The sequence below is a fragment of the Cryptotermes secundus genome, unplaced genomic scaffold, assembly GCF_002891405.2.
Source record: "Cryptotermes secundus unplaced genomic scaffold, Csec_1.0 scaffold1277, whole genome shotgun sequence".
In the NCBI taxonomy this organism is placed as follows: Eukaryota; Metazoa; Arthropoda; class Insecta; order Blattodea; family Kalotermitidae; genus Cryptotermes; species Cryptotermes secundus.
In genome coordinates, this window is record NW_019741994.1 from 29,463 (window position 1) to 48,008 (window position 18,546).

At 37.4% G+C, this 18,546-nt stretch overlaps 1 protein-coding gene across 4 annotated transcripts in view; it reads right to left on the reverse strand.

Moving 5' to 3' along the window:
* The window catches only part of LOC111872982, a 62,435-nt gene that overhangs the window by 11,457 nt on the left and 32,432 nt on the right, over positions 1-18,546 (reverse strand). For 2 of the 4 annotated variants that reach the window (XM_023867324.2, XM_023867322.2), the window contains exons 14-17: positions 16,288-16,926; positions 13,485-13,599; positions 8,158-9,026; positions 879-1,003 (exon numbers count right to left, since the gene is read on the reverse strand). In XM_023867324.2, the coding sequence (XP_023723092.1) occupies positions 879-1,003; positions 8,158-9,026; positions 13,485-13,599; positions 16,288-16,926 (1,748 nt within the window). Of the gene's footprint in view, positions 1-878; positions 1,004-5,258; positions 5,548-8,157; positions 9,027-13,484; positions 13,600-16,287; positions 16,927-18,546 lie in introns of those variants that run through there. The other 2 variants (XM_023867323.2, XM_023867325.2) reach the window with 2 other exon arrangements.

Genomic DNA, 18,546 nt, shown 5'->3' on the forward strand with positions numbered 1-18,546 from the left:
ACACCCTGTATTACTAATTATGAATATAATTTTTTTAAATGAAGTGTGATTTCGAATATTTCGAATATAAGCCGCACCCCAGTTTTCCTCTTGAATTTTTGGCAAAAAATGTGCGGCCTATACATGCGTAAATACGGTAGTTAGTTGCAGTTGAGAGTCAGTCATGGCTAGGAGATCATGAGGGTCACTTGAGAGTGAGCTGCCATCCAGCAAGGATGTATCAAAAGATAAAAGGCAAAAAAGGGTAAAGCTATCCGTGTAAGAGGCCAAGAGGGCCTGTATGGTTGTGAGATGTCAAGGCTCCCACATTCTCTCTAGATAATCAGCTCACAGATGGCAGTAAGGTTGTCAGCCTTATATGCCAGCCGCCCTTTACACCCACAGGAAGATTCCTGATACTCATTTTTGTTAGAGGCTGAGTCAACCCTAGGCCCATATTGTGGCTGGAGGGATTAGGTAAATTGGGGGGAGAGGGGAACCTCATCAGGATTCAAACCCACGACCTCCTGGTTGTAGCAGAGCAAAGGAACAGCCACTGTTGTGAGCTGTCACCTAGCAACACCTGGTGAACACAGAAAACTTTATGTGTGCTGGAGTAGAGTGATTTGTTGAGTGTGTAGATCCATGAAAGTGTTACTGTTACCTGTAGTTACAAGTTACAAGTGTGCACTAAATCTTATTACCAATCCAAACCCTGTGTGTAGTTAGTAAACCATGACAATATTAAATTTAATTTAAATCATTATAAAAATACATCTGATATTAAAGGTGAAGACCCATGCCAAATGAAACACTAAAAACTGTCACCCACAAGCACAAAGCACAAAGATATGCATACTTTTGACTTCATGTATCACAATATTTTGCAAAACACTCACCACTTTAGCAGCACTGGGATTCAGTGATGTACTGTCATACTGGTATGTCTGTTGCTGGAGTTCTGCCCATGTTGGGAAAGTCAACCCACTACTTATTCTTGGTCCTCCATCTGCACTTGAACCTGCTAACATATTCAGGCAAATGCTATAATCAGATTATACAGACATACCAAACTTCATATTTCTGTTGGTAAAAAGTAAAGGTAAAGTTATTCCTGTGCTTAATTAGGCACCATGCCATGAGAATATACAGAGAAGATGAGGAACTGAACTGCTCATTCTCAATATCAGCAGCAGAAAAGGATGAATTGCCTGCTGATACCCCAGCTACTCTAACTTCTGGGGAAAGAGCCCAAGTTACCCAAAGAAGAGGAGGCTGTTTTAACCCCAGAGCAGCCAGTCTGGACACTGAAGAGAAGAGAAAAATCTTTGCTCCTGTCAGGGAATTAAACCTCAATTCCTCAGTCAGCCACTCTACAGCCTAGACTTTATGCCAGCTGAGCTCCATTTCAGTCACAACGAATACTTTATGTGGGTATATGTACTTTCACTTTATTTTAAATTCCATAGATCCTTTCAAGTCATGCATGCCATAAGATATAGAACATGTCAAAATACATAAACACATACATAATAACAATGGACCCATCAACATGCAATACAGTCACAGTACAAAATTTGTACATAAAATATTCAAATATGATCAAATTTATGCAGATATATGCTTATCGTTGTCACAATCATAAATTAATACAAAAGACCTATTCATAATATAGATGTTTGATTCAATTATCTCCATCACATAACTACAAATACTTAATTTAACAATCCAAATATAATACATTTCATCAAGATTTAAAAATTAGAACATATAATAAAAATTCAGTATATACAATGTCATTTCATAGCAAGAACCTTAAAACCTGAAAACTATTAATTAACACATTCCTCTACAGGATAAAAGGAATTGAGCTGTAAGTAAACCATTCATGACCATCTTAATTGTTTACTGTCATGTGTTATTTAAAACAGATGGTCTATTACAATACCGTACTTCCATAAAATTTATACTCTTAAATGCCCAGTTACTAGACAGTGGGTAATACATTCAATTCAATTCAATTCAATTTATTGAAACATTCTGTTGATCCTTAATGGTACAATAATGACCAGTAGATGTGGAATTAGTCACAGGCAACACCAGACAAGTTACATCACTTTAACAAGATACGAATATAAATACATTCATGATTCATCTCCACAATACAGTATCTCAAACATTGTTCTAATATCTAAAAGCAGATTATTTATTAGGACATTACATCATTTATTACTTACAAACAATACCCAGACAACAAACAGGCCATAGATGCCTGCACACTTAATACCTAGGACACACATGGAACAACTTGTGTACATTGTATGACAGTCGTATCTTTAAAATGTTAAAACTAATGTACTGATAGTACTAAGATGTGATGAATATATATGCGCAGATTATAAGTATCATAAAAGAGTTTACTTAGTAGGGAGTATAACCCAGGTGTTTAGTTTACAGTTAAAATATTCATCCAAGGAATAAAACGAATTGGAAAGAAGAAACCTTTTTAGCATCAGTTTGAACTGTTTAATTTCATTACTCAGACTTTCTATATGAGGTGGAAGATGATTATAAGCTGTGATACCAGAGTAGCAGTGTCCTTCTTGGAAAACTGTCAAATGTGATGTAGGAAAGTGTAAGTTTGTGCTATGTCTAGTATGGAAGCTATGAATCTCATGATTCGATTTGTACAGATCTTTATTTTTTACAACAAACAGTATTATCGAGTATATATATATTGTGAATACATTGGCAATACATTTAATTTTTTTAAAGAGATCCCTACAGGAGCTCTAGTTTTTGCATTCATAATAACTCTAGTTATCCGCTTTTGTATCCTAAAGACATTGATATTGTTAGGGGTATTACCCCAGAAAATTATACCGTATTCCATAATAGAATGCACATAAGAGAAATAAATCATCTTAAGGGTTTCTTGTGACCTAAAACCTTTTGCTGTCCTAATAGCATAACAAGCTGAACTCATTTTAGTTATTAATTGGTCAATATGATTTTTCCATGATATGTTTCGTCAATGTGTAAACCAAGAGACTTAATATTTGATGTGTTAGTAATATGCTTGTTTCCACAGCATATACTGATATTGGTTTCTAAACTATTTTTTGTCCTGAATAAAAGGTAATGAGTTTTTTTTTTAATTTAAAGATAAGAAATTGGCTTTAAACCATTCATTTATGTCTAAAAGTTGTTTATTCATATTAGTTTCAAAATTCAGAAGGCTAGGATTAGACATTATGACGCTTGTGTTGTCAGCATATTGGATGATTTTTGCACTGTTAGTTATTATGTTAGGAAGCTCATTTACATACAGGAGGAAAAATAATGGACCAAGGATAGAGCCTTCCAGAACATCATGCTTTATGATCTCCCACTCGGAGGAGGTACTATTATGAGTTTTTCTGTTATCTAATACCACTTTCTGATATCTACTGTTTAGGTATGATGTAATTAATGCTTTAAGTGTTCGCACTATCCCATAGTGTTCCAATTTTTTTAAAAGTAATACATGGTTGATACAGTCGAATGCTTTCTCTAGGTCACAAAATATACCAGCAATGATTAATTTATTATTCATGGCTAATAAAATTTCATTCAATAGTTTGAAGGCCATATTAGTTGAAGAGTTATTCCTAAAACCATATTGGTCGCTTGTAAGTATCTTATTTTGGGTTAAATGTTGATAGAGCCTTGAGTATATTACCTTCTCGAAAACTTTGGAGAAGGCGGGTAGCAAAGAAATGGGTCTATAATTAGAAATACTGTGTTTATCACCACTTTTGAATACTGGTTTTACTACTGAGAATTTAAATCTAGTTGGAAAGATACCTGAGGAAAGTGATTTGTTAATAATACACATTAAAGGACAGCTGATAAATGGGACACTTGCTTTCAATATTATAGTTGGTATCTCATCATATTCATATGAATGTTTGGTTTTAAGGATTTAATAATTTTTTCTATCTCACAAGTTGACATATGTCTAAATCTAATATTTGGGATTGGGCCCTTGTATATTTGTAACATATAATTTAGATAATTGTCATGTATTGGATGACCTGTTTTACTAACTCTGCTACTATCTATGATATTATAATATCATAATAATATAATATAATAATAATATAATAATCGATAATTATCGATTGTTAAAAAATAATCACTGAATTTGTCTGCAAGAATTTGTTGGTTGGATATTGTATTACCCTTAATATCCAGGTACTGTATATCTTTTAATCGTTTTTTTGCATCCTGTTGTGTGTTTAATCAATAGTAGAGTAAATTTACCAACTACACAACACGTTTTTTATCACATTATCACTACATGTTTCGACCTTAAGAGGTCTTCTTCAGGTGTACGAACACGGCTGTATAATTACACGCGGTCACATTCGCTTTTCATTCATTTGACCTTGTATCTTTTCCAGACTTACCCTCACTAATAGATTGATCTACTACTGTATGTCTTCTTTATTACCTTTTTTCTCTATTTCGGTTTTAATTATATTCCAGGTAGTTTTTGTTTTATTTTTAGAGTTTAATATCGTCCTATCATAATATAGTTTTTAGCTGCATTTATGACCTTAGTTAAAATTTTGCAGTATTGTTTATACTATTCTTTTAAGTTAATATCATTACTGATTCTACACTGTAAATACAGATTTCTTTTATTTATACATGAGATCTTTATCCCTGTCATTAACCATGTGTTACCTTTTGGTTTATTCTTTATTTTTCTTTTAGCAAAACTGGAATAAAAGATGTCAGTGGTTCTCAACCTTTTCTGATACAAGGGATTGATAAAAGAGCAGTGGGTTTTCTGTCTTTCATTACATACAGTACAAGAACTAGTGCACCAACTAAAAGCACATATGATCAGGTCTAATTACCATTGGTCAATAAATGTCGGCTCAATTCACCAGTCAGATAAAAATTCTACCAGATATATCTCCCAAAGAAAAACTATGCCTCCCCACAGCACTGCATCTGCTCCATATCAGCTTATATAGCCATCACATAATATAAAGGACACCTAAAATATCATCATGCATTGGAGTGTGACTTATAAGACAGGTTTTGAATTCATGATTCGATTTATTGCACCTTACACATTCACACAGTTTGGAGCTACAGGCAATGACAGCACTATCACAATTCTACACACTTTTCAGTTCACCACTGCACACACACTAGGATTCTCAGTCTTCTTTAGCCGTATCCTGGCAATGGATTTATCACAGTCTCACTGCCATTTCAACTCACACATGAAGTCTTCTTGACACAGTCTAATTCTTTTCTTACCATTTCTTCTCAATCACCTTTGACTGCCCTCTCGAGAACGAGAGCCAATTCTCTTCCAACTGCTGTTCTCCGTTATACTCTGTCTCATCTTCTGACTGTTCCCTCTTATAACTCCTCAGCACAGACTCCATGGAAATCACCATCTTCTGTGGTCAAGAATGCATGTTCACTGGTCTGTTATCTGGCAATGGATGTCCTCCTATTGTCAAGCGGGTATGTCTCGTGGGAACATGCTTACCGACCTGTTGCCTAGCAATGGGTATATAAATCACAACACTGTCCCTTATATAATATATATATATAATTTACTGTTTGACATGTACAGCAATAAAAAAAAGAGCAGGTAACAATTTTAACAAATAACTTCAAATATTTTTTTAACTTGTTGGCCTTGATTTCTCACTTGTCAAAAATAAGGAGACAAATGTGTTTGCTGAGCCCTACTAATCACAAATCAGAAACAACTGGAGAGAGAGAGAGAATGAGTGAGTGAGTGAGTGAGTGAGTGAGTGAGTGTGTGTGTGAGAGAGAGAGAGAGAGTGTGCGTGCATGCGTGTGCGCGCGCACATGTGTAAAATGACAACTGAAATTTCCAGACTGGTAGTGGTCCATAGGCAGTTCATTCATAAACACTGCACAAAATGATGGATAGCAACCAAAATTAGGACAATATAAAATTCAAGTTACAAAACATGGAACAAACCTACCACACAGTTGTACACCACAACCTGGTCGTTACATTTTTTAAATTACAATGAAATAATGTCAAGTGATCAATACATGCCATTCCATGTTATTAACTTGCAATTATGAACATTATTAATTTCATTCAGACTTGAAGAACCTTAACACTTTGCGGACCAGAAATTTAAATATTTAAATCACCCTGGGGACCGGCATTTTTAAACCTACTACCCTAACTTGTGCGCTGTTCACTTTAAAAATTAATATAAAATCTCCTAATTAATTTTATTAACTATATTTCTGGAGAACACCAATGCTTCTAGAAGTGCTTGAGTGTGTGATATTTCTGGAAACATTCCCCCTTGTGAAGTGGCATTACACAGAACTTGCAATGTAGACAGTCATACTCCTTTTTTTGTGAACTGTGCAAACACAGCACTGCCTAGAAGGATGCTTCCCCTTAGAATGTTCACTCTTCACAATTTTCACAAGGGTATGTTTCCGCATATCACCCAAGAGTCACCCAGGGGTGTCCACATGAGGACTGTGTGGGGTGGGAGTTGATGGACCCGGTCGCATTAAGTCTGTGCCTGACTCTGGTTCTGCCGCCACCATCTGGTCTGTAGCCCAAGCCTTTGCCACATTCATCAGAAATGCTTCGTATTTCAATTTCAAATCAGGGTTTAGATTTTTGTAAACCAAAAATGAATTGAAAATGGCACAATTTATAAGCCACAAGGCAACTTTTCTTTGTCCACTTTATTATTTTCCTAGGAAGAGAATAATAGGCCAAGTACTGATCAGCTCTATCAACTCCCTTCATGAACATATTACACTCAGAAATACAAATAGGCTTCTTTACTAGTCCATGTCTCCTTTGAACATCAACCATGCTCAAATTGTAAACTGTGGAAATCATATTCACAACATGAGTATCCCTATATCCAAAAAACAGTTCTGCTACTTCAGACACTTGTGTTGGGTCTGATGGAATTTGTTCCACCCCTGGATTTCCAGCAAACTGTCCCAAAGTAGGCGTTTTGTCTACTTTTCCCCCATGTGGCTGTCCCCACAATTTTACTACCTGCACTTTTGTCTGGAGCTACTTTCACTTTTATTGTCTGTGGCCATAATTGTTTGTTGTCCCCTGTCACTGCCACTGTCCGAATCACTATCACTACACGTCTCAGAAGGAACGTCAGATAGCTCGTCGTGGGAGAACAACTCATATATTGCTCAGTTTTCAACCGCTTCTGTCCTTGACTCATTGCACTACTAACTTCCTGCCTGGTACATTAGAGCTTGAAGGGTCAAAGGTCATTTTCCTTTGGAGGGGGAGCCCAAACAGCGAGATCAAGTTACTGCCTATTAATCAAACATTCAGGAATAATATTACGCAGTAGTCATTTCATTTGGGTGGCACCAGAGAAAGGTATAGTGTGTTATAATCCAACGTGTCCTAAAATCATAATAATATGCCACTGGTCTGCCACGTTTAAAAGCGCTGGGCATAAAAATATGCCACCAGTCCGCAAAGTGTTAAAAAATATGCAATGATTACAAATCTGTTCACTTCATATCAGTGATCTGTTATTTGTATGTTACCAGATCATGACCACATAAAAGATACATGTTTAAGATTACCATATTCTGGAATGTGACATCTTGTAGTTTGGTAGACAGGTAACAGTGTTTTGGAGGAACCTACTGCCTCCATCTTCAGGTACTATGTAGTAACATCCTTGGAGACCATAAGCATCCTAGAAGGTCCTTAATGTGAGAACCTCAAATCTCATGCAATTGTTCAAAATTTCGACAGACATGAGAACCTCAAATTTCACGCGGCTGTTCAGTGCATGAAATTTGTTTGTCTGTAGTTTATTTAACAATGCTGTAAGTAACACAGGCTATACAGTATCAATTACAGAGAATTATAAATTAGAAAGTCTGTGGAAAGAAACAACCATGGCCTAATTTAAGATAGTACCTCAGCATTTGCCTAGAGAGGCTAAGGAAAACCACAAAATCCCTGGTATTCTAGTCACCCACACCTCCAAAATACGAGACAGAATTATTACCACCTGATCCAACCTACTTGGTGAAGAGAGTGACACTTGTATCAGGCTCACAAACTGCTTTTCCATCCCGAACCATACAGGCCTGCTGCTTGCTTACCTGGGCTGACTCCATGCTGCTGAAACGGAGAACAAACAGAACCACTACTTGAAGGGAAGTATTTCTCTGTAGACAATCCTGAAGTCCTTGTTTCTTGCATCACTGTACTTCTAATGCCAGCTGCACTCTGGTTATTACTACACACTGTACCAACACCAGACAAACCGGTAGACACAGACATCAAACTATTTTCAATCAATGGATACATTACAGAGGTAACACTGCCACTTGCACTGCTGGAATGTGGGACTAGAGACAGAGATGATGAGCCAGTGGGTTCATAATTGAGAGATTCACCCGGTTTAGCTTTTGAAGCTCTTTGATTCCATACTTGATTAATGTTTAACATTGCTATTTCCTTAACCAGTAATTCTGTTTCATTCTGGGGAAGTAATGCTGAGCCAGTAGCTGGGAATGTATTATGGATATTGCTCTTCCCATGTTGCATAAGGGCAGGACTACTGATTGAGCTGAACTGTTGTGATGTGGTTGCACTAAGGTTTCTTGTGGACGTATAATGTAAGTGCTGCTGCACTGCATTACTGCTATAATTGTGTTGTTGCTGAACTGGAGATCCATACTGTGCTGTAGTGATGTTACTGGCAGAACCATAATGAGACAGCTGGTGAGGCACTAACGTGTTTACAGACTGGCTGGCATTTCCATTAGTGACAAAGCGTAACTGCTGTTGGTTGCTGTAAAGTTGTGATGACTGCTGTGTTGCCAAGTTGCTAACAGAACCGTAGTGGGGCTGTTGCAACGCCGTTAGATTACTGCTGGTGTTGGAATCATTCTGCAGAACGTTGCCGCAATCAGCAAGACTTAAATTTCCATACCTCTCACTGGAGTTATCAGTCCCATTCTGTTCCCTGAAACATGTTGAACAGTTTAATGTGAGATTATGGGCCATGTCACAGCAAAGGCAGTTGGTCAGTCTTCCCAACACAGTGACCTAGGTTCAATTCCAGGTCATGTGATGTGGGATTTGTGATGAATGAAGTGTGAATGGGGCAGGTCTCCTCTGAGTATTTTCAGTTTCAGTTGCCAATTTTCATTACAAATATTTCATAATCATTAATCATCTACCACCAATGCTACACAGCCCTGATTTTTTAAAATTTAAATTCGCTTAGTGGGGAGTGGAGTCCAGCTGGGTCCACTTGGCACAGCAGCCACTGATTGACCTATTGCAGCCTGCCCCAGGTGATTATGATGATGGAGAATTTAGTGGAAGGAAGATTGGCAGGGGAAACCGAAGTACTTGGAGAAAACCCACCCCACTGCCACTTTGTCCATCACAAATCCCACCTGACCAGACCCGGGATCAAACCCGGGCCACAGCAGTGGGAAGCCAGCGACTAACCGCTTGAGCTATGGCACGGCCTTACACAGCCCTGATACTAACACTGTCAATAAATAAACAACTTAAAACAAATGCAAGGTTATTACAAATAACCTTTACACTCTAAAAAAAATGTATTACAGATAAGTGATATGCTTACAGAAGTGAAACTATGTAAGTTTTTTCATGAGCAGACGTAACTCCAATATTGGCAAACAGGTGTCTATGCATGTCATCATATCAGCATAATGACGAGTCAGCAACAGAAAGTACCGACATAATGACATGTGCAATACCTGATGGCCACGGATGAAGTCACATCAACTCTCAAGGAAGCTTTGAGAGCTTTTCTTACTAATGATATAAGTTTCACTTCTGTATGTCTATCAATTGTTTTCTGTAACACATTTTTGGAAGTGTAAGATCATTTCTAACAACCCTGCATTTACACACAATTTATCAATTAGTAGGATTCTGGCCACAAACTTACTGGATGATAACCATCATAACTTAACATTTCAAAAGATGAAGTTCATGTAAAGCTACAAAAGTGTCCAACATCAATAACATTAAAATATGGTTTTGTTAAATACTGTATGAAGAGATTGCTGAAACCTCTGAAGTACCAGTTTCTCATAAGTAATATTTAAAAATTCAGTTCCTAACTCTCTGCAAACATACTGCACCTACACTACAAACATCACATGGTTAATGATGATTAGGATAATAATTAATGGCTATTTGCAGTCATGTTAAACAAATAAGTACACTTGGTAAGCAAAATACAGACTTTTTAATGTTAAACCACGTGCTATATATAGTTACCACCCTGCTTCAAGGAATTAACAAAGTATTACCCCACTGACAGTGTAAAAGTCCATTGCTTCTGTGCACCAATAGTCAAAAATGTTTTCAGATGGTTGTAAGAGAACAGCTGTGTCCAACAGAACCAACCATGAGCACACATTTCAATACATGCTGAAGGAACAGAATTACATCTACTGGTGAAAAACAAAAATACTGTTAGTTCCTTGGTCCTGAGAAGTGAATCACAGCAATGCTTATCACTCAGGATTACTGGGTTTTTAGACTTTGTCCATCATCCGGTATTCTAAAAAGCTAGACAATACAACGTTTCAGAAACTGGTTCTGTGTCCATTCTCAGGTAAGGGGACTGAGGTTAGCTCTTTCTATGGGATCCAACAGAGCAGGTGTCTCCCCTCCTCACCTGAGGATGGAAATGGATCCAGTTTCCAAAATGTTGTGTTTTCTACTTTTTTAGAAATCTGGACAAAGGATAAAGTCCAAAAACCCAGCAATTCTGAATGTTATACACCATCAGAACCCTTCAGCATCTACCGGTACCTACCATCAATGCCATTTAATATCTTCATTTCTGAGGGAGAGATTCTTTCTGCATTAAATCATATCATGCACTTAAACACTATATATAGATATAAGTTTCAGGGGCACGCAGAGTGCATAGTTGGCTGAGGCACTATGCTACAAGCCAGAAGGTCACGGGTTCAATTCCCGATAAGGTCAATGGATTTTTCAATTGACCTAATCCTTCCAGCCAAACTATGGTCCTGGGGTCAAATCAGCCTCTAACAGAAATGGGTACCAGGAATCTTCCTGGAGGTAAAGGCATGCCAGCACATAAGGCTGACAACCTCACTGTCATCTGTGAGCCAACTGTCTAGAAAAATGTGAGAGCCTTGACATCTCACAACCCTATGGGCCTCCATGGCCTGTTGCATGAGGGATAGCTTTACCTTTTTCTTTATACATGATTCAGCATATTTGCATCAAACAGCTGTATTCCTGCAGTTTATCACCACAGGTGATAAACTGCTAAAACAGAGGCTTAACATTATATTTTTAACAAAATTAGACAGAAGTGGCACTGACATGTGTAAAACGTTACAAGTTTATGTACAGAAAAAAATGACAAGATATAATCTTATGGGATACTACGCCATGTAGACTGCTACAAATTTACTGACGTTACAGAGTGATGTATTGCATCCATCTTCAGAATTAAGAGTAAGCCATGCAAGAAGCCAAAAAGCTTTCTGCCTGTTCAATGCTTGATGCTTGCTTGGCTTACCCTTCAACCCGGAAGATGGCGGCAATGCATTACAACCCATAAGACCACACTCTTCATCCCTATATCATTGTTATAAATACGTATATACTGAAAATATATTTTAACCCTTCCGCAACGGATAGTATTGAAATCTTTTCCTACCGCCAAATCGACGGGGTATTAATTATNCTTGTGGTCTAGCCTTTTTTCTTGATGGGGGAATTTTATTAATAAAATGTCTTTCACGAAGCCGGGGGATGGTGTTATCTGATGAATGACGTCGACCTTGTACTCTACATGCTGCCTGCTCCTGGTCCGTAAACTTCAACAGCAACCCTTCTACCAGATTTACTCTGAATGCTAAGTGGTCTCTCAGTCTTTCCTGATTCTTGTTATAAATTATCATGGCATTTACCACTGTCGCATTCAAAAGGCGTCTGAAGAGTTTCATGTACCACTTATGAAGTCTTTTTCTTTCCACGTTGTAGTACTGTAAAAGCTGATCTTTCAAATCAACGCCACCCATCATTTCATTATAATCAATTATAATTTTTGGTTTTTTTATTTCTTTGTTTCTCTTTATATCTGTCTGTGTGTCGGCATTGTGAAATGTAGAGATCACGGAAACTGGTTTTTTGTCTTGCCACTTGAGAACAGTTATAGGACCTGCGTGCTGAGCTATGATCTCGCCCTTTCTCAACTTTGTGTTTTTTACAGTTGTTGGGACACCCTTTCTGTTCAACCTAAGGGTCCCAACACAGTCAGTGCCATGATTTTTTAATAATTTTGCTAACTGGGGGGAATTGTAATAATTATCCATCCATAGAGTATGACCTCTATGGAGGAGCGGTTCGACCAAATGTAGAACAACAGATGTTGTTTTATTGGTATTTTCTCTGATCAGTGAAGAATTTAGTTGGGTTTCGCTGCCAGTGTAAACAATAAATGACCATAAATACCCAGATTTGGAATCACAGAGTTCATAAGTTTTTATGCCGAATTTTGAAGCTTTCAGTGGCAAGTACATTTTGAATGCCAATCTCCCTTTCCATAGTGTAAGCGATTCATCAATACAAATATTTTGTCCAGGATAGANGGAATATCTTTCCTCGTTTTGTCAGCAACGTCCTTCAAAGCTAACACTGCGCAGGTCGGTGCACTGCACAGATGTCGGTAGCATATGATTATTTAAAGGGTCGGTGAAGCACACCGATGTCGGTGCGGAAGGGTTAATGAAACTGCTGTTAGTTGTATTAATCCTGGAGAGTATACTGGCAGGTTTTATCATTGGACTTGAATTTAAAATTTAAAAACTTCTGAGAAAAATTACAAAATATATAAACTCATACAAATCACCCTTACAGAGCCAGTCAACATGTCAGGTTATTCATTCTGGGGCTCTTGCGCTCACATCTTGCACTTCACTTCATGCAACATGACCTGAGTCAGTGATATGTGATGATGTCTTTCAAGGTGAAACCATGCAGCTATAATAAAAAGCTATCCTTGTAACAGGCCATGGAGGCACATGGGGTACTCAGACGTCATGGCTCCCACATTTTCTAGACAAATGGCTCACAGATGGCAGTGAGGTTGTCAGCCATACACACCAAATACCCTTTATGACCAGGAAGACTCCTAATACTTATTTCTGTTAGAGCCTGGGTCAAGCCAAAGGCCATAGCATGGTTGGAAGATTTAGGTCAATTGAAATATCCAATGACAGAAATAGAAACCCGTGACTTTCTGGCTTGTAGCATAGTGTTTCAACCAACTACACTACTGCCTGCCCCATGCAGCTGTAAGTATTACAATATTATATGTAATTTCTATATGTAATAACTGGATACAAGGTTGTGTGAGATTGCCTAAAGATATGTATGGAGCATTACAAACTTCTGTGAAGGTAGTGGGTGAGAATGTGATGTCTTTGGTAGACCACTTGCTGCTCCATCTCCAGACTTCAAGTTCACAGTCTTCCATTCCCATGAATTCTGCAGCATCTTGATGCCTACAAACAGTTGGACTGGTAGAGATAAAAGTCAACGCTCCAAAGCACGAATTTCCTCTAAATGTAATTTAAAAATTCAGTTCCCAGCTTACAGGAAACATGCTGCATCCCCACTATAAAAACCAACTAGTTTATGAAAGTTCAACAAATATTTGTTGCTTATTCTGAGAAACATCTGAAATACATAAATACCTGTGTGGGGAAAATGTATAATTTTTAAACATTGAAGCAGCTGAAACATACAGTACCCACTGTCATTTAAACGGTTAATACAAGTTCTCTAATGCCTTACAATTCAAAGACATTTTAATTACAGTTTTATCTTAGCAGAAACATGGAACTACTTCTTTAGCATTAGTACCTAAGAACACTAACAATGGAGTCCTCCTTTGGATCCAATCATGAGCCAAGTCCATCCAATCCACTCAAAAACTTAAAGAGCACTATAACGAATGTCACTGTTTCACTAACAGCTTTGCTAATTGGTCGAACAACTAGCAGGGGTCACTGGCACAGGGAACCTGTCTATTAAATTTTGATATGATGAAATTTAGATAAATATCTGGAAACATTTCAAGATTCAAGATGAGAACAATAACTCTGTCCTTTAGACCAAGTTTCGCACTGTATTCTACACTTACAACTTAGCCGCTTTCCACAGTACACTAAAGTACAGTAGAGTGCTTGCCCCATTGGATACTAAATCTCTTTTCAACGAGAAATTTTCATAAATATTCAATTCTACTGTAATGTCTATTTTCTACATAGGCAGAAACAGGAGTGAGATAGATTCTGTTAACAAGCTGATTTGTGCTAGTACTGCTAACGTAACATTACATTACAATACACTGCACTCCATGGACCCAAAGTTAGTCAAAATGACTGTAGGATATGGAATATGTCATATAAATACAAAACATATGTACAGTCCCAATGGAGTTATCACACAAGAGAAACCAAGAATACACAATGACTATACACAAGGCTATTTAAAGATACATAAGTTATTTTCTAGACAATAGGTATTCATCAGCAGAATAGAATGAATGTGTATTTAAGTATCGTTTCAGTGCTATTTTAAATCGTGCCTTTTCATTCATAAGACCTTTGAGATCAGATGGCAGGTTATTAAAAATGTTGATCCCAGCATAATATGCACTTTTCTGAAAGCATGACAGGTTAGCAATTGGTTTATGAAGACAGTGTTTGTGTCTTGTGTTAACACTGTGTACATCCGCATTTGTCTGAAAATGTTCTTCGTTATTTGTAACAAAGTTTATTAATGAATAAATATGTATTCACAAGGCAAAGTTAAGATCTGTAGTCTCTTAAATAAATCTCTACAGGAATTACGGGATTTGACACCAATCATTATTCTAACAATTTTCTTTTGCAATGTAAATACCTTTTTACTCTCAGATGAATTACCCCAGAAAACTATTCCATACTTTTCATTAGAGGGAAAATAAGCAAAACAGATTGATTTGAGAGTGTCAATGTTACTAATATGTAACATGAATCTAACTGCATAACATGCTCTACTTAATTTTGTAATCAACTGATTGATATGGTTTTTCCAGTTTAAAAGATTATCAATTTGCAAGCCAAGGAATTTTGTGTTTACTCCCTCAATTACAGGCATGCAATTTGCATGCTATTGTGCAAGACACAAGCAGTTGTATGAAAATTTTCAGAATTACAGGCTGAAAAGAATATTCAGACCAAGGCTTTTTTTTTCTTGCTTCGACCTAAAAAATTTGTGCTTTGCATACACACGGTTGTGTTGTCAAAACCCACATTCAGAAAATGTAAGTACCCGTCTGCAGAGCTGCATGGTGTCACAAGAGACCTCAATGTAAGAAAAATGGAAGAGAACAAATTACAAATATATGTTTGCCCTTGATCAATAAACTATGAACTTTAATAATAAAAAGCCATTCTCCCTGTCATGGGCACAGAGAAACAATGTCTCATGTTATATTTTAGCGTCCTGTTGCACTGATTTAAGTCCATGATTTATTTAAACCGTCTTGCAGTGCATACACTCATCTATCTCCTCTCACTCGCACTACATGTTTCGGCATAATAATGCCACCTTCAGGTGCTTACTCATCCACGCCAAACTAGTTCATTGCATGCCTTGTCCTCACATTAAAATAACTAAAATATATATCTATCATATATATTGACAAATGTCGAATGTTAAAAATATTAAAATTGTTCAGGATTCCACATCGCTCACTCAAAACGAAGACAGAACACACACACATACCCAGCAGGCCCAACAGTATAACACACGCAGTCATAGGAGCAAGACACAACAAAAGCACAACACACACACAATAGTGAAGGAGTGCTCCAACAGAGGAGAATGGGCGTGACTGGCGTAGTGAGGTGCGACGTAGCGATGCGGAATCCTGAACAACTTTAATATTTTTAACGTTCGACATTTGTCAATATATATGATAGATATATATTTTAGTTATTTTAATGTGAGGACAAGGCATGCAATGAACTAGTTTGGCGTGGATGAGTAAGCACCTGAAGATGGCATTATTATGCCGAAACATGTAGTGCGAGTGAGAGAAGGAGATAGATGAGTGTTTGCACTGCAAGACGGTTTAAATAAATCATGGAAACAATGTCTCACTGCGTAACAAAATAAAATATTGCTAAGAGAACACTTACTAGAAGTTGTCAGAGACGAATTCTTCTGCAATACTTTATTTGACTGAGGTGGAGGTTTCAGGGCTGGAATAACTGAAGTCCCAGGAGCCCCATTCTGTTTACTTCTTGAAGCAGAGCCTGTATTTGTTGGAGTTGCAACTTTTCCAGCAGGAAAATTGGAACACACATTTGTGGGCAAAGACCTCACATTGCCATTTGGTGGATTTGTGTTTGCACTAGCTTCTTTCTGCCCTAAATGTTTCTCTAATTCTGCAATAAATTTTGCATCAAACATCTTTACTGGAGACTTAATGTTTTCTTCACTTGTAACTTGTTTCATTGGCTGACTAGATGACACACTTGTAATAACAGAAGAGTTCACATTATCCTGAAATACACTACTGTCAGGCCAAACAGGGACTGGAGGTGGAGAATGTAAAGGCATATTGTCCATACCAACATCGCTTGGCCAAGTAGTCTGATGAGACTCTGATGACTCCTTTACAGACAAGATCTCTGTGTAGTGATCTATGTTCTGATATGTGTTCTGCATAGATTTTTGTTCTGAAATATTAGCAGTGTCAGCATCTGTACTGGGTCCAGAAACAGAGGGCAGTGCAAGCACCTCAGGCATCACACGAGAGTAGTATCTGTTAGGACCTGAAACATGCACCAAATTCATGAGCCACTGACATTGCTTGCATTTTATATCTTGCATTAATCTTCTGAAGAACTCGACATTTCAACACCAGCAACAAAGCCCAACATTAAATCGGTACCGAAGCAGTTCAATTCACTTTACATCCTCGCAATTGATTTTTAGTTTCATTTTAATATTGCACTCCAATCTTTTCCTTGGTCTTCTGAATGGTTTCTTTCCAAAATGTGTCCACTAAAATTCTGTATGCATTTATTTCCCCCACAAAAATTAATGTCCAATCATCATGTATTTGATTTGACTATTTAAGTAGATATTTTCATATTATATTGAAATTCCAAGTTAGCATTTTCCTCCAGAGTCATCCTGTATCTTCAGAAACTGTTAAAATATTGAAATTATTTAAAGTTTTAAAATGCGGTGAAAGAAAGTAAGTTTTGGATATGCTCAGTTGATGGTGGGTAGTGAGCAACATTGAGATGCTTTTGTCAGTTGACCAGTTAATACAACTTGTGCACAAGGCCACTCATCATACTTCCCATGCCCCACTCGGACTCCCAGAAGCCCAGATCTTAGCCCCAACAGACTTTTTTTTTTTTGTGGGGATACATCAAGAACATTATGTATGGTGAAAAGATTCAGGATCTCTGGCACCTATGGGATACGATCACAACAGCCTTCACAATGAACTGCAGTTATGATTCAGCGGACTTGGCACAAGATCAAATTCTGTCCCGATATCTGTGAGCCACAAATGGAGCTCATATCAAAACATATTAAGGTAAGACAAAAACTTCAGTCACTTCTTAGCAATTTAATGCTTGAATCATGTCAATATGTTTAACAGTTTTTGGGTAATAGCTTTTTTAATAATCCAAGCATTTGTTTTTGATGACCCTGTACTGTAACACAACATCAGTTCCAACTTTATGGGAAACTTATAATCCAGATATTTTAATCCTTTAGTTTTAAATACATGATTTGTAAAGTTTACTTTTAATGGTGTACATCCACCTGATGATGGCCTTGTATGACCGAAACATGTAAGGAGTTTTAGTGATATGCAGTCGACACTAGCAAATAAACAAGACATCCTTAGATGGTGACTTGCATCTCAATTCCCAGAATGTGTCCTTCATACAGATTCCATAAACATAATTCTTTTTCAATTCTGTCATTTTTAGTTACTTAGACATTCAAACACTTTCAATAAATTAACTATGCCTATGAAGTAGTCTGCCTTGCTGGTCTAGTAGTAACATGCTTGCCACTGGACCCAAGGAATTGCACAACTGCAGAGGCTCCTGACAGACAAGACTGGGAACAACTTGAAAACAAGCAACCCAACTTAAACACGAACTGGACAACATAACTCGCCCAAGTGGTGTCCGATAGAAAATGACTTATAAATATGCCAACCAGCTGAGTTTAAAAGCACAAATGAATTCATTGTCAAAGTGCAGCATTTGAAACCAACCAACCAATCAACCATATTGTGGCTATGCAGGGGACCTGGTGGACCTCTGGACTCTCATTCAGAGGTTCGAAGTTTGACCACCAGTTAAACCTGTGTGGATTTTACTTTTCACACATTCAAACTCTGAGAATGTTAGGAACACAGG